Source organism: Psammomys obesus, unplaced genomic scaffold (genome assembly GCF_907164565.1).
Source record: "Psammomys obesus unplaced genomic scaffold, mPsaObe1.curated_primary_1811, whole genome shotgun sequence".
NCBI lineage: Eukaryota > Metazoa > Chordata > Mammalia > Rodentia > Muridae > Psammomys > Psammomys obesus.
The window spans coordinates 18,792,102-18,815,117 of record NW_026585644.1 but is presented as its reverse complement, the minus strand read 5'-3'; the positions used below and the strand labels follow the sequence as shown (position 1 = coordinate 18,815,117).

At 44.6% G+C, this 23,016-nt stretch overlaps 1 protein-coding gene across 1 annotated transcript in view; it reads left to right on the top strand.

Moving 5' to 3' along the window:
* Positions 1-23,016, top strand: part of Mboat2 (membrane bound O-acyltransferase domain containing 2) — a 117,102-nt gene that overhangs the window by 73,101 nt on the left and 20,985 nt on the right. Inside the window, exons 4-6 of the mRNA XM_055621930.1 lie at positions 6,059-6,154; positions 16,612-16,667; positions 21,444-21,498. Coding sequence (XP_055477905.1) covers positions 6,059-6,154; positions 16,612-16,667; positions 21,444-21,498 — 207 coding nt within the window. The remainder of the gene's footprint in view (positions 1-6,058; positions 6,155-16,611; positions 16,668-21,443; positions 21,499-23,016) is intronic.

Below are 23,016 nucleotides of genomic sequence, written 5' to 3'. Positions count from 1 at the left end.
GAAACCCCCAACTCAAGGGTCTAGTGATATGAACAGAATAGGAGAGAAAGTATTATCGCTCAAAGGTAGAAGTCACCAGGCAGGGCTGTTCTCTCTGTTCCTTTGGCTAATTCAGTGATGCTGTCTTTGGATTATCACCCTCAAATTCTGTTTAATCTCACGCCTTACTCCCTCCACTGTTGACTGTGTCCAGCCTGACCCCTCTTCTAAGCAAGAACTGGCTGCTGCTCTTTCAGATATCCTAGCACCGGATGTCACACTTGAGGGATGAGGTAAAGCTGTCCAAATTCTGAATTTCAAGTCTTCTCACAAGTTAATTAGTTGTAGGAGGACAAGAGCTCCGTGATGGCCTCAGAATAGTTAGAGGGCCCAGGTGCTGGCATGGAGCGAGAAAGCCATGCCTGAGAGATCACACAGGCAGTGTGACACGGCTGTGATTCGCATCTAGTCTGCATTTTATTTATCTCTGTCCCCCTTTGGAGATAGCCAGTGGTGCTCGAACACCAACTGAGCCACTTAAAATGTGGTTGTGTGCATGTTGGTTTCCATGTCTGCTTTCTCTGCTGATGTGTGAACTTGAAGATCAAAGGCTTTCCCCAGTACTAACTCAATTGCACGGAACAGAAAAGAAACCTAGCACCAAAATCTTTTTCTGAGCTGGGGCTGCCCAGAGCCTATATAGCAGTCCAGCGACATCAGGACAGTAGAGGGCTGTCCTGGGGGACCTTAGCTTGTGTGTCGCCCTGTTCGCGCAAGGCAATGCCTGCAGCTGTCATCACGCCCATATGCAGGCCCAAAGAAAAGCCACACTGCTTGCCCGGCAGCACTTCGTCTTTTCTCTAGGAAGACATAACACAGTACAAAGAAACCTGTGGATGTAATTTTAAATGTTCCAGGAGTCCATTTAAAAACTAAAACTATAGCCAACCTTAGGAAAACACCTCATCTTCCCTAATATAGCCAACGATCACATGTAAAAGTATAATTAGTAAAAAGTGGTAACAAGTCATTAGGATTTTGTATTTTACTGTCACAGCAGAGTTCGGGTTAGTGTAGCCTCTTCCCAAGAGCCCAGTAACTGCACGTGAGTCATCAGAGAGTGCCAGTCCGTGTTTCACAACTAACCGGCGTTTGGGGAAAGATGTATATATAACAGGCAGTCAGCCTTCCCTCTGTGGCTTTCACATCTGTGGCTTCAACACTGTGGGCAGAAAACTTTAGAAAAACGTGGTGTCTGTGTTGGACACACACAGACTGATTATTCCCTAAACACAGACAGTCTATAAAGCGTTTACCTTGTACTAGCCACTGAAAATGACCTGTCACAGGGATGGCTAAAGTGCTCCAGGGAGGAGGGTAGCTTCTGTATAACCACTGTGCATGTCTATGTAAGGGACCTGACCACCTGGGGATCTGGACTGGGAACTGGGATCAGCCAGTCCCCTTTAGAAATACTGTGCCGTATATGCTTATTTTAAAATGCATGGACTGGGTGGATATTTAGTACATGATTTACAGATAATGAGATGTCCAGGACACTTGCTTGTAAATTCTGTTTGCACAGTTCCCATGGAATGCCATCATTGACGAGTGCCAACATTTTCATAGCTAACCAGTGGTTGCAGGCCAGCTGTGGTGTGACAGTACTGATGGCAGATAGATGCTTAATTACTGTCCAGTTCAGTAAAGTAGCTCAAGTTACTGATGAACTAATGTCCCTCTACAGTGAGTGTTGATTGATATACAGACTAATGAAAGGGTGGCTATGATGTTGCTCCTCATATGGCTGACATCTTGACATGTTTAATTAAACCTAACTTGAATTATTAATATCTTCGCCCACAGTTTAATCCTAAATTAGAGTTAGTCAGCAAATGTTTTCCGTAGAGGATGCGATAGTAATTGCTTTAGGCTTCTATGGCTGGTGTTAGACATAAGCAGCCATTGTAATACACAAATGGACAGGGTGTGGCCAAATAAAAATATGTTTACAAAACCAGACATTGGATGATTTTTTTTTCCTAAAAGCTAGAATTTATGATCTTGGTTTTACTTATCAACATCTGTCACACAAGTATGTTCACACTGGTTAGGTAGGAGTTGAAATATCTGAATATAGAGTTGTGTAGAATTGCATCACGTTGTACCATTGTGTAGTGCTTTCACCTCTACACTGCAGACCTTTGCGGTATATATCCCACAACTTTGTCCGTGAATTAATGTGTTAAGTCAAATAAGAATGTAGGATTGTCAGTCCAAAGAATATGTGTATGTGGCAACATTTGCTTTGAACCAGGTTGTAGCTCAGTTGGTAGGCTGCTCAGCTAGCATCCTCAGCAGGGAAGAAACTGGGAGTCGGGGTACATCCTATAATCTCAGGACTTCCACAATGGCATGTACGACCCTCCCCCACAATAGACAGACAGACAAGTGGTGGAAAAACTGATTGACCAATAGCTAAACAAATAAACACATAAATAGATGCAAAAAAAAAAAAAAAAAAAAAAACAACCTACTAAGTCTGAGAGCTAAGTCCCCTGTTGAGTGTTATCTGCTTTAATACTTTGTCTGTGTTGGACACACTGTCTCCATCCTGCTGTGAATTTCCAAGTTATCGCCAACAACTGCCTGACTGAGTCTCTTTTATTCTTCTAAATAAACTGGTGGTTACACTTTTTCTTATATAATTTGCTCAATAACGTTCTTACCTATTTTCTGCTTGAATTATTTTCTTTCCACTTGAATTTTTAATCTGTTTCTTACTGCTTGGAAGTAAGAATCAGATTAGGGGCATTCTCCATTAGGGGCATTAACCTAGTGTATGTACTGAGGAATTTCTGTTACATTACCCTGCAGCACTTTACAGTTTATCCTATAGAACTGGCTGATGTGCATGTAGAAAAATCTCCCAGGCCTTTGTGAGTTTTCTGCTTATGCGATTGCCCCGCTGTGTGTTCTCTTTTATCTTATTGTATGTCTCTCCATGAAACTGTTTTTTGTTTGTTTGTTTGTTTTTACATTTAGATCTTTTCATGTGTTGACCAACTGGTGTTTCATGTGCATAGTGTGCCCTGGGGCCCTATCTCTGAAGAGAGCTGTTGTTTCACCCCGCTTAACTTCATTCATCTCACTACTGCTTTAATATGCTGGTGTTATAAACAAACTTCCCAGTTGTACAGTGAGTCTTTCTAAACTGTTTCTTATTTGGATAATCCTTTGATCTATTTTTGAAACAATTCTACATTCTAAATCCCCACGGCATATTCCTTCATGTGTTAGAATGGGACAGGACCTCAGCGTCATGTGTTTGCTTAGTTAGCTAGAAGCCCCTGAAGATCAGCTGGTAAGCCCCACCAAAGACTGTCGGGACTGTAGTTGGGACTATGCTGCTAAACTTAGAAATTAATTTAACAGGAGTGGAATTTATCATTATTGAGTCTTCAGATCCACAAGGAGGAGGATGCTGTGCAGTGCACACTACCCCCCCTTCTTGCTCTCTGACTTGTTCTTTTTTCTGTGAATTGCTACCATCTCAGGGCTGACAAGATGTGCGTGTGTGCGTGCATGTGTGCTTGTGTGTATTGTATGTGCATGTGTGTGTATGGAAGCACATGTGTGTGCATGTGAAGGCCGGAGGTCAATATCCTGTGCCTTCTTTCTTCACACACTAGTATTATTATTACTATTATTTGTGTGTGTGAAAGAGGGATATGTGACAGGGAGCCCTGTCACACTGCACATGTGGAACTCAGGGGACACTATTGTGAAATTGGTTTTCTTTACACCTGGGGATGGAACTCAGGCTGTCACATTTGCCCACCAAGTGTTTTCCCTTCTAAACCATCCAGTTGGCCCCCAACACCTAGTATTTGAGATGCAGCTTCTCACAGACTCTGGAGCCCACTACTTCAGCTGGCCTGGCTGGCTAGTGAGCTCCAAGAGTCCTCTTATCTCTGTCCATCTGGTGCTGGGGTCACAGGCTTGTGCCGCTTTGCCTGTCTTATCTCATGAGTTCTGGGGACCCATCTCAGGTCTGTTTGCTCGTATGGCAAGAAGTCTTCCCAGCCTATATTTAGGCTCTTTAATGTTAAGGAAGTATCTCTTCCCCTCAGGTTACTGAGAGGTTTTTTTGCTTTACTGAATTGTTTTTTCCTCTTACACTGAGTCATACTGAGCCCAGGACCTCATGCGTGCTAATAACTAAGTGCTGTACCACTCAGCTCCTTCTCTCTGTCTCTCTGTCTCTGTCCCTCTGTCTCTGTCTCTCTCTTTCTCTTACCAAATTGCCTAGGCTGGCCTTGAGCTTACTCTGTTGTAGTGGCAGGCCTCTGAGCTTGAAATCTTCATTCCTCAGGCCCCCAGGCACTGCCACCAGGCCTGGCTTAAGGTTTACCAATGTGCATGTATCTTTTTGACTAATCCCTGTGATGATGAGTAGTGTTAGCCCTCCTATATAGACTCCTACTTGAATCTATAAAGTAAACTAACATTGATTGAAATATATTAAATAAAGGCTAGATAGCATGCTATTCTTTCTTCTCTCTCTCTCTCTCTCTTTGAGACAGGGTCTGGCTTTCCTGGAATTTGCTGTGCAGATCATTCTCAACTCGAACTCATAGAAACCCACCTGCCTTTGCTCCTGAGTGCTGGGATTAAATGTGTTCATCACCACACCAGTTTTTCTTTTCTTTTTTCATAGCTTTAAAGAACTCATTCATAAAGCCACCAAAATTACCTATTGGAGAAGCTTAAGATTTAGTTTAGTCAAATAGTTTTTCCCTTTGATTGCTTCTGTATTGAATGCTCAGAAAACAGTCCAGTTTGAGAGCTACATCTGACTGTTATAAGCCACAATTCCCATTGTGGTGGTATTATATTTGACTAGTCAATCTATCTAGAATTGTTTTCATGTGATAGGAAGGCCTAGCTTCCTCTCCCCCACCTGCCTTGCTGGCTAATACGTCTGTTCTTTGAGAATTTGAACAGAAGCCTATGTCTTGTGCTATATTACATTCTTTAGGATATGTGTTGGGGTTTCTTCTGTTCTTTTTCATTGATACATAAGCTCATTTTCCATACTGTGTTTAGTTGTAATTCCATCTCAGCACCTTAAGTTTGTTAAAGGCACTATCTGGTTGTGAGTGAGTGCCCCCTGATCTGCTCTAAAAGTCATGATTTTGGACTACTGAGGGTACAGTTTTAAAAATCAAGTTAGCTTGGTGGAGAGCATGAGGCCAGAGGTCAGAGTCCCCAGAACTCATAAATACTGTATGGCCGTGGTGGTGGCTTCAGCTACAGAGGGCAGGGAATCCAAGACCAAGCTAGCTCACAAGACTAACCATGCTATGAGGTCTGGATGTGATTGAGGGACCATGCTGCAATGAAGAAAATGGAAGGGTGATGGAGGGTGAGTCCCAACATGGGCCTCAGGTTTCCGTAAGCTCACAAACACACACTAGTGTCTGCACACATGCAAAAACATGCACACACATAGGAAATAACTGGGAAAACTTAGTTAAGCATTGTGTGCAATGGGGGCTAGAGAGATGGCTCAGCGGTTAAGAGCACTGTCTGCTCTTCCAAAGGTCCTGAGTTCAATTCCCAGCAACCACATGGTACCTCACAACCATCTGTACTGGGATCTGATGCCCTCTTCATGCAGGTGTCCATACAGATAGAGCATTAAGATACATAAAATAAATAATGAAAATCTTTTCTAAAAACTTATAAAAAAAAAAGAATCGTGCAATGTATTTGGAAGCAAGAATTGATAAATTAAAGCTGTCATCAGTAATCACACTTTTTAATGCTCGTGTTTTTCACATATATAATTTTATTTGTGTCTGTCTTTCAGAATAAGGGTGAAAAGCATCAGAGGCCAGTTTCCTTTCCCACATATATTAGGAAAGAATTCTCATAACCTGTCAAATCAAGTTATTTTGTAGGGTAGACTTAATAATATTTCATTGTTGAGCCATATGAATTAGTGAATTTCTTTACAATGTACCCTTTAACAAAATGAACGTTTCCACTAATCCAGCTTATTTTTGTTTTGCAGATGTTGTTTTGTGTTTGCTTTGGGATACCTCTCAGTGTGTCAGATTACTAGAGTCTATATCTTTGATTATGGACAATATTCTGCTGATTTTTCAGGGTAAGATTAAAACTTGATTCAGTGACCTCTTTTATCTATTCTAACATAGTGGCTAAAAATACAGAATATAATTTAATTTCGTTTAGTACTTTCATTTAGTCCTTCCAATGGAAAGATGTTAAAACATTTGCAATATTGAATAAGTCACAGAGTTAACCTGTGCTTTTACATCGCCTTATATAAACTTTCTAAATATAGAGTAGTTAGACTCTTACATGGCATCTGGTGTTGAAAGTAGTTTTTATTTCTAATGGGAATTTCTGCAAGCATTTATATTTCTGCAAGTATTGAAGTCAGCTCCCCCAAAGAATGTAGTTCTTACTACTTAGCCTTCTTTTCTTCCCATCTGCCCCCTCTCCCTCCCTTCCCTTCCCTTCTTTCTCTCCCCTCCCTTTTTCCTCTTTCCCCCCCTTTTCCCTTCACCTCCCTCCCTCTCTTCTTTCCTCACTCTATGGAGTAGTGGAAATCCCTTCTGGCTTTTGTTTCTTCAGAAGGGATGTATTTCCTCCTTGGCACTGAACAGGTCTCCTTGTCCTGTAAGGAAACTGAAGGCGTGTTAGGAGATAAACGCAAGTGCCGGCCTTTCTGAGCTAGCAACTCCTGTCTGTGTAGAGAAACATGTCCTGCCATGTGGGGCCCAGGTGGGCAGCGGAGCACTTCCCACATTGCATCCTGCCTCCCAGCTTTCTCCACTCAGTGAGAGGGGAGTGCCTTTTTCAGTCTTGAGCCATCTGGGCAGTATCAAACGAATAAAACATTCAACTTGAAGATAAACAAGTTGGAAAAAAATCATGTCTCTGGGGATAGAAATTGGCTAAATTATTTGAGAATAATCACCTGTAAGAAGAAAAAACTTAAAGGATAAACTATCTGAGAGTAAATTTTATTGTATAGATTCTAAAAATAGGCTTAGGTTGTGTCCCAAAATAACAAACAAAACCAAGCCAAAGCAGATTATATATATATATATAAAAGAGAAATAATGGATCAGATTAGGAAGCAAGTCAAATGGAAGTGGAAGCTAAATCCGCACCTGGGTGGAGAACAGACCAGCAATCCATCTCTAAACAACAGATGTTCTTAAGGAATTAGTACATAGTGGGCCCACTGTGAATAGCAGGAAGTGGCCCAGGTCACATGCTGTCATCATGGCGGGATGGAGTCGGGAACCAGCTGTGAAATTATCAGAATCTCCAGCGAGCAGACCCATGCTAAGAATAGCCACCGAAAGCTAACTGTGTCAGACAGTGCTCGTCTCCCTGAGCCCTGATCCCCAGGACCCAGCTTCTGTCTGCGGGGGCTCCGGGGGTATTGAACAGTGAGAACCCTGGCTCCTCCAGTCTTGGCCTACCCAGGACATCTGCTCTGGATATATATTTATATTCACTCCTTATACAGTTTCTTTCTTTCTTTTTTTAACACTAGTACTTCAGCATAACCAAACTGAATTGATTACGAAGCCATATGGTTTGGTGCTAGGACACGTCTGTGGGACTCGGTCTTCATGGCACCCTCACAGCCCTCCTTCAGTTTAATCTTGGTCATTATCTTTTTTATCTCCCTCATCTGCTACTCTAAATCGCTGCTACTCTGTAGTCCCTCACATAACGTCTATCTCTGCTAGCTACTCACAGGCTGTTGTCCAAACGACTGTCATCACCGTGGAAGAACATAACGGTCTGCTCTCACAGCCCGCTGAGGAGGGAGCCTGCACTTCACAGGCTGCTGGGAGGGGGCCCCTTCCCTTCTGGCACCACCTCCTACAGGGTCTCTGGGGTCTTCCCGATTAAGCTTATTTGGTTGGAGATGGGGAGTACTGGGCCAGATCAGAGAGAGTGTACATACCTGCGTATGTCTGCGAGCACAAACTACTACATGGACACACAAACTAGAGAGCACTTTATATTAAGGGCTGATGTGACTTGAGCAGCATTTTGTTGAAATTTTAAATATTTTCATATAATTTTAAATGTTTATAGAAAAAGACAGCATTTCAAAGATAGACTACCTGTTTATAATAATCCCAATTTAGAGAGACATTTTTAGGCCCTGGGAGGAAGCTTTTGATGAACTGATAAAGACTAGATGCAGACTTGAGCTAACTGAAGCCAGCTGCCCTGGCAGAACTAAGCCAAAGAACTTGCTCATTTTAAAGTGGACATAAGAGAAAGGAGCCACTTGTGGGCCAGTGCTTCTCGATGAGAGACTCAGGAGATGGGGACCCTCGGGTGTGGGACAGCAAGGGGCAGAGAAGGGCCATCCTGTGACGTCCTTTAGAACAAGTGTCATTGCTCTCTGAAGTGTTGATGTCTGGAGAAAAACACCAGAAGGGAGGCCAGGCTCTAGCTGAGGAATTCATATGAAATCTCTTGAGTGAGACAGATTTATTTGCTTGAGGCATAGAAGAACTGAGATATAGCTAGAGGGAGAAAGAGGAGAAGGGAGAAAGTGGAGGGAGGGAGAGCTGTGTGTGTGTGTGTGTGTGTGTGTGTGTGTGTGTGTGTGTGTACATGTATCCCAGTATAACATTAGGCTCAGGACTGTTTGTTTGTTTGTTTGTTTGTTTGATCAGAGACTGTCCTTTTATTAGAAGTTTCTAGTTGCAGCAAAGGTAGAAAGCACTGAAGTTGTGAGTTCTCCCCTCAGCTTTAGAAAGGTGACACAAGAAAAGTATAAAATGACTAGTATTCCTTTCTATTGGAATAACATAAAATGTAATAGAAAAGAAGAACTTAATTTCAAAAGCAACAGTGAAATGTCCAGCAATGTCTGAGAAGAAATGGACTGGGCCCCTGAAGACAGCTGTAAAAATCTCACTTAGGCAGAGGAACTTGAGAAAGAATATGCCTGCTTTAAGATAGTCATGAGCAAGAAGGTAGATACATAGAGTTGGTATAACAAAAGTTCTATTTCATTATGCTGAGGGCCATCACACAAAGTTCACACTCTGGGTTCCTAAGGTTCTAAGCCCGTCTCCCCAAGGCTGCTCACATCTCAGCCAAAAGTCCAGTCCAGTCTCTGACAGCAGTCTCTGATTCGAGGGTCAGGATCCTGGAGGAGAGGCTCCAGCCGCAGAGCAGATCAAGATGGCCTCTCTCCAGATGTGCAGAGCAGAGTGTTGCTCTTGGTCCCTGCTTATATGCTGGCCAGTGAGTGTTGTGGGGTTCTAGGACTGTGTCTGGTTATCTTGAGTGAGTGATGTCACTGGGTTCTGACAGCCTCCAGTGTCATGGGGTACCTGTCTAAGCTATTCTTTACATGTCTAAAGGCATTTTTTTTTTTTTTTTTTTTTTACTATGCTCATTACAGATAGTCAAATCCAGTGATTATTCTCAAGTTAACCTGTGGCTGTAATGCAGTAATTTGTCTAGAGAAGCTGAGCATGGTAGACGAAGCTTGTAACCCCAATGATCTAGGAGACAGAGGCAGGAGGATGGTCACAGGTATGAGACCAGCATGCTCTACATAGCAAGTTATAGTCCTGCTAGGCTACAGTGAGAGCTTAAGAAACCAACTCACAAGCAAAAGCAAAAGAATAAATGCTTGAGAGCAGTGACTACCATACCCAAACAGCAAGGACACAAATCAGGGAAAAGGATAGAGACTGGAAATAAGAGTACAGACCAGTGAGGCCAGCGAGATGGCTCAGCTGGTGAAGGTGCTTGCTGCCAAGCCTGAGGACTTGAGTTTGATCCTCAAGACCCACATGGTAGAATGAGAGGCAGGTCCTGCGAGTTGCCCTGTGATGCAACTCACATACCCTCCACTCCAAATAAACAACTAAAGGAAACATGGCAAGGGTGGGATCGTAATTTAGTGGGGACATCCCGGCTTATTTCTTTAAGTGACTGTATTGGGCATTTGTGACAAGAGAGAATTGAGCCCTTGCCTCCTGTGAATAAATAAATTACTGGAGGTGAGAACCGTGTTCTCGCTGGAATTGGATCTGTGTTGCTATTGCTCAATGTGTCCACCCCAAAACAGACACCCAAGGGGGGCATGGAGAATAGTTTTCATTCAGATCAAGGCCGTGTCTTACAGCTGGGCATATAATGCCAGCTGCTCAGCAGGCGTTGGCCTGGCAGCTGGTCTCCTGTGTCTCCTTGGATGAGGCCTACTGAGCATGTGTGATGCATTTGGTAGGGGCTTTTGTAGGGGCCCATTCTTTCAAGTAGTGGCAGAGACAGGTGCCCTCAAAGCTGCAGGTGTCATTGTTGTCTTTTGCCTCTCAATCTTAAGACTTATTTGAGTCCAGAGACTAATTTTAGACATGTTTTTATGTTTTGTGAAATGAGTCATGAGGGCTGCTGGCTGTTCTTTATAATCCTTCTCACACAGGGCCCAGAAACTGTGTGTAAATAGGGTGATATGAAATATTCCCTCACTGGAGACTTTGCACCTTCCAGTTCTGGTGGTTCTTCCTGTGGGAGTGTCTCCAAGCCCTTGACCTACATTTGACTGCAGGAAGCATCTTGTCCCATTGCTAGTGCAGTTTATGTCACCACAGGAGTAAACAGACTGGAGCTGTGTTGCCTGCCCCCCTGCTCTGCCTGAGCTCTGCCGCTGAGTTTGAGTGGATCCTTGGGCGGCATGGTAGTACGTGTCAGAACCACCTGCTCTGGGTCTGCAGACCCTGCGCAGGCTGCTCCAGCCAGGCGTTAGCCCAGGCTCCTCTGCACCTTCTTTTTTGGTGCCTTCTTTTGCCCTTCCTCTGCAAGAGTTTATCTAATAAGGCAACAGCTTTCTTTAACCCCACTAGCTTCCAAAATAATGGGCACAGAGAGACTATGATTTATTTTACAAGCTTAAAAGCATTGGAGCTGGGCAGATTTCAACCCTCTAAGCAATTTAGCTATCTCTCAACTGCACAACTCATGTTCCTTGCCAATAAGTGGTCCTTTCTGGGCTCGATCTGCTCCATCAGGCTGCGTCCTCCTAGTCCATCTTCTGTCCTCCGCCCTGCCTCTACCTCATGGCCCCCTGACCCCAGGCCTGCAACTCTGCCCCCTTCTTTTCTGCCAAATCTCAAACTTCAGCATTTTTTAAAATTAACCGATCAACTTTAAATTAAGTAGAGCAAGGTTTACACAACAAGGACAGATATAAATGAGAATATGCTCATCTAGACAACAACCAGCTCTTGGGGACCAGGTGATTAACATCAGAATGAATAACACCAAACCGGCCCCCACCGCTCCTCTGCTTAGAACACCCATTCAATCCACCATATCTGTTTGTCCGAACCCCAGATGAAGGTTAGTTCCCCCTCATTTCTCTGTTTGAAGTTTCTGTCATCTGTATATTTATCCAAATATCACTCATCCCCAATGTGTCTGCGGTGACTCCTCTTTTCCATGAGAGCGGTGCCCAAGCCACAGGGGATGCCGTAAGCCATGGGCAGTAGTAATCCTGTTTGTATTGTTTCTCTGTGCACACACACAGCCACAGTAGTCTGCACGTTCACAGAAAGTTTCCCTCTGGCATAGTGGAGCCTGTACATTTACACTTCAAAGCCCCTGTAAGCCCTGCTCGGGCATGTGCGCTCTGGTACTGCCACAGTTGATCAGGTGGCCGAAATGGTTACTGAAGGGCTAATGGGTGACAGCATACGCCACAGGGTCGGCTGGAGAAAGAGTGATTTGTTACCGTGGTGGGACAGAAGCATAAAATGTAAAACAAGGGAGTATTTCCGGAGTTTTCCATTTTATATGTTCAGACTATGGTTGACTGAAGGTAAAAGCAAAACCCTGTACGTGCACGTGTGTGTGTGTGTGTGTGAGTACTGTGTGTGCATCTGTGCATCTCTCAGTCCTGGCAGGCAGCATCTTCAGAAACAGCACTTCGCATTTGACGATTGTGTCCCCTCAGTGCCCCCTGCTTAGAGCAGTTTCAGTGTTTGGTAGGTGACGGTGTGACAGCATTACTGGGAGGGTGCGTTAGCTTTTGGCAGAATGTGCTATGTCTCAGGTGCTGTGTAAGGTATTGGTGATGTTGCTGTTTTGTTTATTCCACACAGTTGTCATTGTCCCCTCCACTTTATAGTCAGTGACCGCTTTGAGAAATATTAAGTAGTTCCCCCTTCCACTATGGTACATGACAGTCAGGCTTTGTGGGTTTAATTTTTTAAATTACGTTTTGTTAAATTTGTACACATGTGTGTGTTCATACACACATGTTTGTGTGTGTGTACATGTTCATGCACAGTAAAAGGGTACAGATTGCAGGAATCAGTTCTCTCCTTTTCCATGTGGGACCTAGGGATCTATCTCAGATATTTGGCTTGGTGGCAGGCACCTTTACCCACTGAGCCATCTTGCTGGCCCAGTTTGCGAGTTTTGATACTTCTAGCCTGCTGCCTTGTTCCCCATTACCCATTGTCTAAGCAGCATCTTGCATGAAGCATACTCAGCATGGACTCCGGGATCTCTCATCTTTTGTTCCTCTGTCCCTTCCCAGGCAGCCCATCTCTCTGGTTAGTTACCCTTGTCAGAAACCTTGGTAGCATCACATCTAAAACCCTGCCTCGGATATACCAAATGGCCATAAAAGCTGCGGTGGCTTTAGATCACGCATGGGATTCCCTGCAGTCCGCCTATGCCAGTCCTGGTCTCTCCTGTCCAACTTACTAGCTTCCTTGTTCCCATTTCTGCACCTTACTGTCTTTGCTCAGTCTTCTCAGAGTCAAAGTGTTTCCACTGAAACCCAGGTCAGCCTCCGACCCTAAATTCTCCAGTGATTTCATATCTCTTGGTGGAAGGCACAGGCCCCTGAGAAACTGCCTTCTGTCCTGGCTGCCCTCCTTCCACTGGCCTCCTTGCTGCTCTCCCAAGGTCAGTCACACTTTTGTCTTCAGGCTGTGGCCTTGTCCTTCTTTCCTCTTGGCATGCCCTTGCCCCAGGCCACCATGCAGCTGGACCTCCACTTCGGAGTGCTTCTTGGTTCTCATCTGTGCTCCCTAGCCCTCTCTCTGCTCTGTTTTCTCGGGCATCGCTTGACAGATTGTAGATCTACCTGTTCACCTCTCTCCAGTAGTGCTACACAGGAAGGGCTTGTTCCTTGGCTCTCTAGTGAAGTCAAAGCTTGGACCTGGAACAAAGCCTGGTGCTCTGTAGATGCTTATTAAGTGAGAGAGTAAATCAGTGGGTGACTCAGGCTGCAGCCTTGACTGGGCACACATCTCACATGCTTTTGGTGTTGGCCAGGTGGGACTTGTTTAGTTTCTACTGGTTTTGTAGCTAAAGAACACTTGTTTTCATAAAGGGGATTTGAGTGTAGGAACATAGCAGCTTGTCTCTGTTGTTAGGTAAGCTGTCCTGGTAGTTACTGAGCTATTAAAAGATAGGTAGCATTTCCTGGTAGGAAATAGGTGCTTGTAGTTACTGGGACATTAATAGGCAAGCATCATTTGAGTTCATCTCTAATAGCCATCTCTAAGAGCTAGTGAGACAGGGCTGAAAGTATTCATTCATTTTAAACCTCCCTTCTCTAGTACTGTCAACTACAGTAGAGAATTTTAGATAAGACCAAATGATTCTATTCTCATTCTTTGTAGAATGTATACTTAAAAACAAACAAACAAAAAAAAAATACTTTCCCATCTTTTTTTATATCAGAAAGTCCAGAGTGGTTTTTTTTTGTTTTCTTTTTTGTTATTGTTTGTTTTGTTTTTTCGTTTTTAATGCCTTGGTGAGGAGGACAGAGTAATGATTCTTAGCCCAAGAGCACTTGCTGCCTTGCATAGGACACAGATTCGATTTCCAGCACCAACATGGTGGCACACAGCCATCTGCAACTCCAGTCCCAGAGAGCTGACATCTCCGTTCCATCTTCACAGACACTGCATTCATGTGGTGTACTACATATATGCAGACAAACCCTCGTACAAACAAGATAAGAAATTCCTTAGTTTGGAGGAGTGTCTTTGTGTTAGCCAAAGACTGTTCCATCAGTTATGTATTTACTTGAGAGTGGCAGCCTGTTTTCCTGCATTCCTAGCTGCCTCTCACTAAGACAGCGATGTTGTCACATAGAAAATTAGGAGAGGTCTCATCCAGGCCCTGACCTCTCCCTTGGAGTCCTGAGGCAGCTTCCCCGCATGCCCTAGGATAGACAGAAGGTTCTTTGCCCTGCTTGGCAGGCTATGCCATATTCGTGGACATGGGAAGGGAGTAGGTAATGGGGAGTGCCCTTTGATACAAAATCAACAGTTAAAACATGTTGGTAAAGGTTCAGTGACCACACTGAGTGTTCTAGAACTGATACTTACAAATTGTGTGCAGTTGAGGAAAACGCTGCACCTGCTCCTGATGGTTGTGCTGGTTTCTCTAATGGTGGTTTCTCTGTATAGCAGGCTCTGTCCTGAGAAGGTGAGGGTTTTGACACATTTCTTGTCTTCTCTCTATCCCATGCTCCCCCTCCCATCTCTCCTCCTGTCTCTCAGCTGCGCTCATGCTCTGTGTTGAGTTTGTCAATTTCTGTTCCTCACCAGCTTCCTTAACTCTCTTTAATCCATTCATCCATTCTGAAATTTCTTGCAATCCTTTCTTATCTTCATTCACAACACACTCCTCCGAGGTAGGTACTGATTTCCTGTCTTCTGTTGCCGTGGACTCATGTTCTCTGTGCTCCTGGGATCAGGTGGAGCCAGAGGCAGGGGATTGCCACAGCTGAAAACAAAAGGCAGCACCTGGGGCAGACGGTCACCATTGCTGCTGTCCTTGCAGAGTGACTCCAGGAAGAACAGCTCACATGGGGTGCACGTGCTCAGAATCTGTACTGGGGTCTGCTCCCACCTTCTTCCTGTCTTTGTTAGGCATCAGCTGTGCACCCAAGCACTGTGCAGCCTCCCAGATCAGGTTGTGGTCCTGTGAGGTTCAGCATCCTTTGCTCCTCATGAATAGAAGTTACATGAAGGACAGACACTCAAAACATACAAACTGCATCTCTTGGACATGTTACATATGATAGCCATGGCTGAATATGTTAATGTGTAGCCATCACATAAATTCAGCCATTTTTTTCTATCAGTTTGTTTTAATTACATGTGCATTGGATTTTCTGTTTATTACTAAATGGGATTTTGTAATTCATTATGACTAGAATCTGGCAGGGTGAGAGAACAATGAGTCTTTTCCCAGAGGAGATGGAAATCTCAGGGCATTTGTATAGTCCTCAAGGACATGAAGGATGCCTTGCAAGGCTGAAGCGTTAGGCAGCCTGTGTGCAGAGCAACCTGGGGGATAAAGCCAGCTGAGCAATGATTTCCTAGGTAACTGTAAGAACTGGCTTTTGAGGGAGCCAAGAGAAATCCTTCCCTCTTAAGTACAGGGAATTGGAGAGCAGCCCTCATCTGACCTTGCCCCTTGGAGCTGTGAACCTGATTCCAGAGTGAGGTGTGGAAAGCAAGCCCTTCCTCCACTGGGCACACACTGTGATGCAGTGTGGCCTCTGCTCTGCGAAGTGTGGCTGATGGAGAATTAGTGTATCAGTATCAGCATCTCACCACATGAAGTCTGAGGCTCTACCCCTCGAGACCAACTGACCCTGGATGCCCAAACAGTAACTCCATGTGGTCCTCTTTGGGAGGCTTTGCGAGGATGGCGCGGTGAGATTCCTAGCAATCCCAGCATGTGGAGCACACGTTCTGCCTGTTGGCAAATGTAACTTCTGATCTTCCGATTTTACTGACATTTCAGAAAGTTGAACAGCCGTAAGCCAGTGCTGTGAGGGGTGAGGTGTAATGCGGTGCAGTATTATTATTTGATGATTTGTCTCTCCTCCAAGTTAGCCGTTGAGTTAGAATTCTTACAACATGTAGGAGAAATACTGCCATTTCTTGTAATATATGAAAAAAAAAATTCTCTTTTCTTTAACAGATGCCAGGCTTCTCAGTTCTGGCTGGTTGGCATTATCGTGCCCTGCTATCAGCATAGAGATGGCATTCTGCCCTTTCATTCTTCTTGTTTCCCTCTTGCCATTTGGCTCTGCCCCTCTTACACTTCTCACCCAAACTCCTTTAATTTTCTGCTTATCCCTCTTTTTCAGGCATCTTCTGTTCTCTTTGATGTTCAGCCTTGGGCTGCAGGCCCAGGGGAATGTTGGAGGGGGCGCTTAGTCACAAGCTGGCCTTATCCAATGTCCCTGCACTTCTGACCACATCTCAGGATGCAAAAGTTGAAGGAGGCTGGCTCACAGAGGGCTATTTCTAGGCATGGGGTCCTCTTTTTATTTGCTGTTTAAAGCTGCAGAGAAAGAAAGCCTTGATTTCTCTCTCTCATATTTCCTGAACACAAAAAGACCCCCCAAGTTGTTAACTCTTAAAAATCCCCTGCAAGTTTTTGATATGGTAGAAACTTCAGCTTTTTATTGTCATGTGATCAGAGTAGAGCCTTTTTCCTATGTCGTACATGTTGCTATAACATTCTCTACTTAAAATATCTACTTTTGTTTCGTCACAGCCCAATGATGATCATTACGCAGAAGATCACTAGTTTGGCTTTCGAAATTCATGACGGTAAGAATCCGGAAGTTAATTGTTCATCACAGGCAAGAGCCTTGAGAGATTACCCTAAGTCTGTTCTCTAAAGTGAAAGGGAAGGAAGGAATGGAGAAACAGCTAGCTTTGTTTAAGGTGATGAAAATGTGCTTCCCCCTAAGCCCTGTGTTTTCTCTTGATTTTTAATTCAGTTCAGTGATAAAAGCAAAATAGTCATATGACCCATATAACAGACCTTTGGTCTAAGTCAAGACCTATTTTGTCTTATATTTAAATTGAAACCTGTATACTTCTCCTGCCCTAACCCTTTGTGTTCACATCCATAAACACACATGTCTTCATAGACTTTTAGTGTAAATATGCTCCTGTTTTCTGTGTTTAATACGTGGATATAGGAAGTGCCAGCAGTCAAGACTCCTTGGGTGTTAGCTTGGGTTACTCAGAGGTAGAATGAACAACTCTGCTCAAAGAGTCGTCTGTCTGTCCCCGCATATGTGCAGTACTTCCAAGTCCTGTGCCCACGCCCAGTCCAGGCTCCATATATGGGCAGGGCACAGCCTTGCCAGGACTCCAGGGCAAGGAGGAGTTTTCCTCCTCTTCCGCTTTGCTACTGATGAGCAAAGTTACCTGCTTCTTTTTAGGAGACGTGTACAGAAGGAACAGATTTCCTTCTCATAATCACTGGTCCTTGTTTAATCCCCGCGAGTTCAGCCACAGCTCTCCTTTCTGCCCTTCAGGAAGCAGAGCAGTACTCCCAGAGGCGGCAGGGTGAGGAGTGGGGTGGCCTGAGGGGTCCCACACGCCACATCTCCTGCGTCTGCTTTGGGCCTTTCAACTCCGTGTTCATGGTCAGACCCACTCCGGGGGGGGGGGGGAAGGGCCTTTCTGTGCTTTGTGGCTCATGGACATGTCTTGTAGTTCTTGTGTTCTGAATGGTGATGGGGGCAGAGGTTCCGAGACCCTGGTACTGTGGTCATGAAGCACATACTGTGAATGTGGTAGATGAGGTTATATCCTAAGATTCATGTGTCACACTGACAGGTCTCCCATCGGGCTCTAGAAGGTGAATATAGGAGCATCATGGGTTAGGAATGTCATCTGTCTATAGGTCTAGAAGCCCCTGCTATAATATATATGGAACAGAGCCTGTTCTGTAATCTGGTCTTTGACATAGATCTAGCAAGCAGGTTTTGATTAGCCCTGCCTTGTATGAAGAGCTCAGGTTCTTTAGCTTTGCACATGATGACTCTTCCTGCAAATCGAAGCTTTCCATCTTGGAGAGCCGCTACCCTCTACCTGATGCTTCAAGCTGGTCTCTTGTTTCCTCGGTGACTCTTACAAAAGAGAACACTCTTGTGCGTACTGACACTCTATGCCCGTCGCTAGCTTGGTCTCAGGATGCAATGTGTTGCTGGCTATGTTTTACTCCAGCAAAGGTTCTAAACAGTGCATGACTGACATGCCTGTAGTGAGTGAAGTCCAGAAGAAGCCGGGAGCAAGCTTTTTAGAGTCTCCTCCCAAGGGAGGCAGGGGGAGCCCTGGATCCCCAGCAGCAAGTATGGGAACACCTGTGATGCGTCCTCTGCCAGGAAGTTCATCAGAGCTGGGACCCTGTGTGCTGGCCAGGGGCTGGTCAAGCAGACGCCAGTGCCTGGCAGGTGTCAAAGTGGCAAATTCCTGGCGGGGAAGCAGATGTTGAGAATAAATCCTGTTGGCACAGACAGTTGCAGCCTAGGGAACACCTGTCTCGGTGCAGCGATCATGTGCCTGCCAAGCTCCCGGCACCAGCAATGGATCCTACTTGTAGGCAGGCCAAACTGAACATGTGAACTCTGGGCAGTGGGTCTGGACTCTCTGGGGCTGGTTTTCAGCTGCCAGTTCAATGGCAGCTTCGGGAAGCAGATGCTGTTTTATTTATCTTGGGAAACTTCTAGGTGTGGTTTTTGAGACATCTTGCTCCCCTTACAGAATCCAGCTTCCTTCCCTATTCTTGTTTTAAGTTGTGTGCAGGAGGTTACTGAGGTCTCAGCACTGAGGGATGGCACAAGGTGGCAGTGTGTTTGGTTATGATGGCTGACACGCCGCCTAGTGGATGTGGGACGGGGTAGGGCTTTTTTGTTTGGTTGGTTTGGTTTTTTGCTACAGCTTTCTTGATTTCACTTCACATAGAAGTATATCGGCCCAACTGGGCGCTTGAAATTGATAAGAGGCTATAATTTTAAGAGGCTATAATCTTATTTTAGACTGAACTGTAGTGCTAGCTTAAAATATATCTTAATTTAATCCCCCACACACACTTATTTTGTCATTCTATTTCTGAGTACCCAAATTTTGAACTAAGGCAAAAGCTGGGCTTGTGGACAAAATTATTCTATAAAGGTAATTTCCTCTAACCTATATATTTATTTTCCTTGGTTGGTTTGCAGTTTGAAATGCTAATAGCCTTCCAGGTCAACATAGCAGGGTACATTGGCACAAAAGCCCCACACTATAACAGACACTTAGAAATGCTACACAGGAGGGAATGGGGAGATAGCACGAGGATCTGAGTTCAGATCACCAGCACCCACTAAAGCTTGGCATGGGAACTTATACCCGAAACTCCAGGGACTATGGAGCTCAGACAGGAGGCTCCAGGGCCTTTGCTGGGTAGCCAGTCTAGCCAAAATAACGGGCTGTATGTAAGTTCACTGAGAGACCCCTGTCTCAAAAAAACAAAACACGACAAAACAAAACAAGCAGCTATGGAGAACAGTGGAAGAAGATGCTGGACATTGTCTTCTGGCCTGTCAAGCATGACTGGGCATTCCTACACACAAAGAAATACTGAATAAAACATGACAAAAAGTTTGTATGTAGCAGCACTTGGCATCACAAATGACTCCTAACTTGCCCATTTGCTGGTAAAAGGAAGGAAGTAAGGAGGGAGGGGAAAGGTTTTCAAAAGAACACAGAACCTCGTGTTCTCAGGTAGCCCTCGCTCATATGGAAGGAGCCGGCCTGTCTAGTGGGGAGGACAGAGAGTGTGGAGGTTGGCAGCAGTCCTCTGAGGTTCTTGTGCTCCCCTCTTAGGTGTGATTGCTGAGGTTTGCTCTTGTTTCCACTGTGTAGTTCCCAAAAGTAGGTGCATGCCCCTTGAAAGAAACTTGAAAATATAAAGAACTCTAAGGAAAATATGAGGAATCCCACCTCTGGCAAAGTTCCCCTGAGAGTCAGAGCACCTTCTCAGTCACCTTGACCTCCATCTTTTTCATGGACCTGGGTTTTGTTTTGTTTTTTTCTTATTTTTCAAAATAGATTTACTTTTATTTATGCATATAAAACAAGTGTTCTGCCTGCTTGTGTCTGTGTCACGTGTGTGCTGTGACTGTGGTGACTAGAAGAGGGTACCAGAACCCCTAGGACTGGAGTTACGGATGTTGTGAGCCACCAAGAGTGGGTGCTGGGAGTTGAACTTGGCTCCTCTGCAGGAACAGCCAATTCTGTAAACTGCCGACCCACCAATCCAGACCCTGATTTTTTTCTTCATTGTTGTCAAAATAGATAAGCAATTATCTTCCCTTCCCTAAATATTGAACATATAGGTGATTTATTTTTCTTTTTGCCATTATGCATGAGGTTGTGATGGTCCTGGTCATAATTTCAGATGACACCCTTGATTATTTCCTTAGACTGAAGGCACGGGGTGGCGGTCAGGGCACGGTCTAGGACCAGAGGAGAGAAATGTTTTTCGGGTCTTTGTTCTACCAGCTTACAGGAGTATGACATGGTCCTTCACATTCGTTCAGAGTGTTTTAAGGAAGTTGTAATTCTTGTATCTTTGTCTTATGTACATGTGTCATTCATTCAAATGTGTGTCTGTTACATAACTGAGATCATGCCATGTAAGTAAGAGCCTCTTAAAGTTCTGTGTCCTATGTAAAAATGTCAGCTTGTTCTTTTAACATTTTTGGTGCTTTTGGTTTTTGTTGTTGTAGTTGAGGCTGACCTTGAACTTGACATCATTCTGCTTTGGCCTCCCAGACATTTCTTAACTAATTATGTTTTCATAATTAATCAGGATGTTAACAATGTGTATGTTAATTGGTTGTCTGTATTTCTTTCATTGTTTTCCTTTTCCCTAGTTTTTGTCTGTATCTCAGTGTCTTGTAATGGCTTGAAATATGTCTTTGGGTTTTATTTCCTACAAATGTTTCTAAGTGTATTTGCTTAATTTACTTTCCTTTTGGTCTTTAAATTGAATCTAGTATTTATTCATTCATTCATTTATTTTTGAAGCATGGATCTAGTATTGCTGTAGCGATAGCCTCCTGGTTGAGACAACAGACAAACTAGATGGGTAAAGATGACACATATGGTTCCATCTTTAATCACTGGCATTGCATGAAAACCAGAGCACCACCGCTGTGTTGAATGTCTAGTCCATGGCGCTAAAGTTTAGTCATTGAAATCTTTACGGAGTTCTGATGTCTCTTTTTGAAAAGCCATAGCTCTTTGTGTTAAGGACAGCAAGTTTGTAAGTTAAAAATGGATTAATTTTGGGTATTTTTCTAATTAGTGATAATTTCCTACAGACGAATAATTTCATCTCCCCATTTGTAATACTTAGCATACACAGGGCAAGGCAGGTTGGACCACTTGGTGATCCAGTTTATGACTGGATTTGTGTTGACATGGGAAAGAAAGAGACAATCACTGGGCCCAAACGTGGATGATGGCACGAATTTCAAATGAGGCAAGGGCCATCCTTGAGAGGGAACATAACTCACAAAAGTGCCTCTTTCTGATTCCCAGGGCTGTTCCGAAAGGATGAAGAACTGACTCCGTCGCAGAGGGAACTGGCTGTGAGGTATGTGTCCTTAGATCTCCCAGGGCCTGTGGCACTTCCCTGGGTCATGGAGACCAACTTTCTGCGCCCTGCACAGGCCAGCAATTTCTCTCTGCGGCTCCCACAAGTCCATGCCTGTGGCTCTGCACCGTGCCTGCCTCCCATGAAACAGGAGAGGTCCGCCAGGTTTTCCTCTGTGGGACTCTCAAAGATGGACGGCTTGCCCACAGTTGTAGTGATGGCTGCTCCTAACAGCAGCTGCTGCTCACAGGCAGGCAGTGACTGGATAGCAGGGTTCGGCCGGCGTATTGACGTAGCACCTTTCCTTAAAGAAAACAGTTCCTTTGGAGTAATTGTTTCTAAATACAAAATTAGTGAAGGCACGGCTGCTAGAAGAATGAGACAGTACCCAGATGTGCACCACTGCTGACCTTTTTGACTGCAAGGACACCTCTGCACATCCTCTCTGGGGCTCCCCCTCCTCTCTATGGCCAGTCTCCACAGAGCAGCTCACAGCCGTTGGATAAACTATTTGACAAGCAGTCTGTCGGAGTTAGGGTTTCCTTGCTCTGAAAAGACACCATGACCATGGCAGCTCTTACAAAGGAAAACATTTAATTGGGGCTGGCTTACGGTTTCAGAGGTTCACTCCATTATCATCTTGGTGGGAAGCATGGCAGAGTGCGGGCAGACATGGTGCTGGGGAAGGAGCTGAGATCTAATCTTGATCCACAGGCAGCCGCAGGAGACCGTGCCAGACCAGGCATAGCTTGAGTATAGGAGACCCTAAAGCCCACCTCCACAGTGACACACTTTCTTCAACAAGGCCACACTCTTAAAAGTGCCACTATAGGGCAGTATTAGGGCCAAACATTCAAACACACATGAGTCTGTGGGGGCCATGCCTACTCAAACCACCACACAGTCTGATTGGTTCTTGACTTTTCGCTGTCCTTGGACTACCCCAGACACTGACATTTACAGACATCGGCTTTGATTCTTTTTCCCTCCCAAGCAAACCACCTGGCAGATGGCCAGTCCCAGCTAACCCCAATTCTCTCTACCTGTCTGAAGAGCGGAAGGAAGCTGAGTGGAAAGACACTAACTCTTGCTGGCTGTATTCATCTTTCTCTCTCTCTCTCTCTCTTTTAATCATGGTTTTTGGCGCTAGAGCAATGGCTTAGCTGTTTTTGCTGAGAATAAGGTTGGTCCCCAGCACCCACATGGTGGCTTGACACCAACTTTAACTCCAGCTCCAGGGGATATAACACCCTCTTCTGACTTATTTGGGCACCAGGCACACAGATGGTACACACATACGTGTGGGTAAAACACTCATACATGGGAAATAAAATTAAATCTTAAAAAAAAAAAATCATGGTCCTTTGTGTCAATAACAAGGCAACTACATTTCCTTAATTCTATCTCTCTGAAAAGATTTTATATCCTCCTTTCTCCAGAATTCCAGCCCCACCACCCCTACTCATGACTGAAAGCTGAAATGTCTTATCTCTTTTCCTCAGTAACGGAAAATTGTTC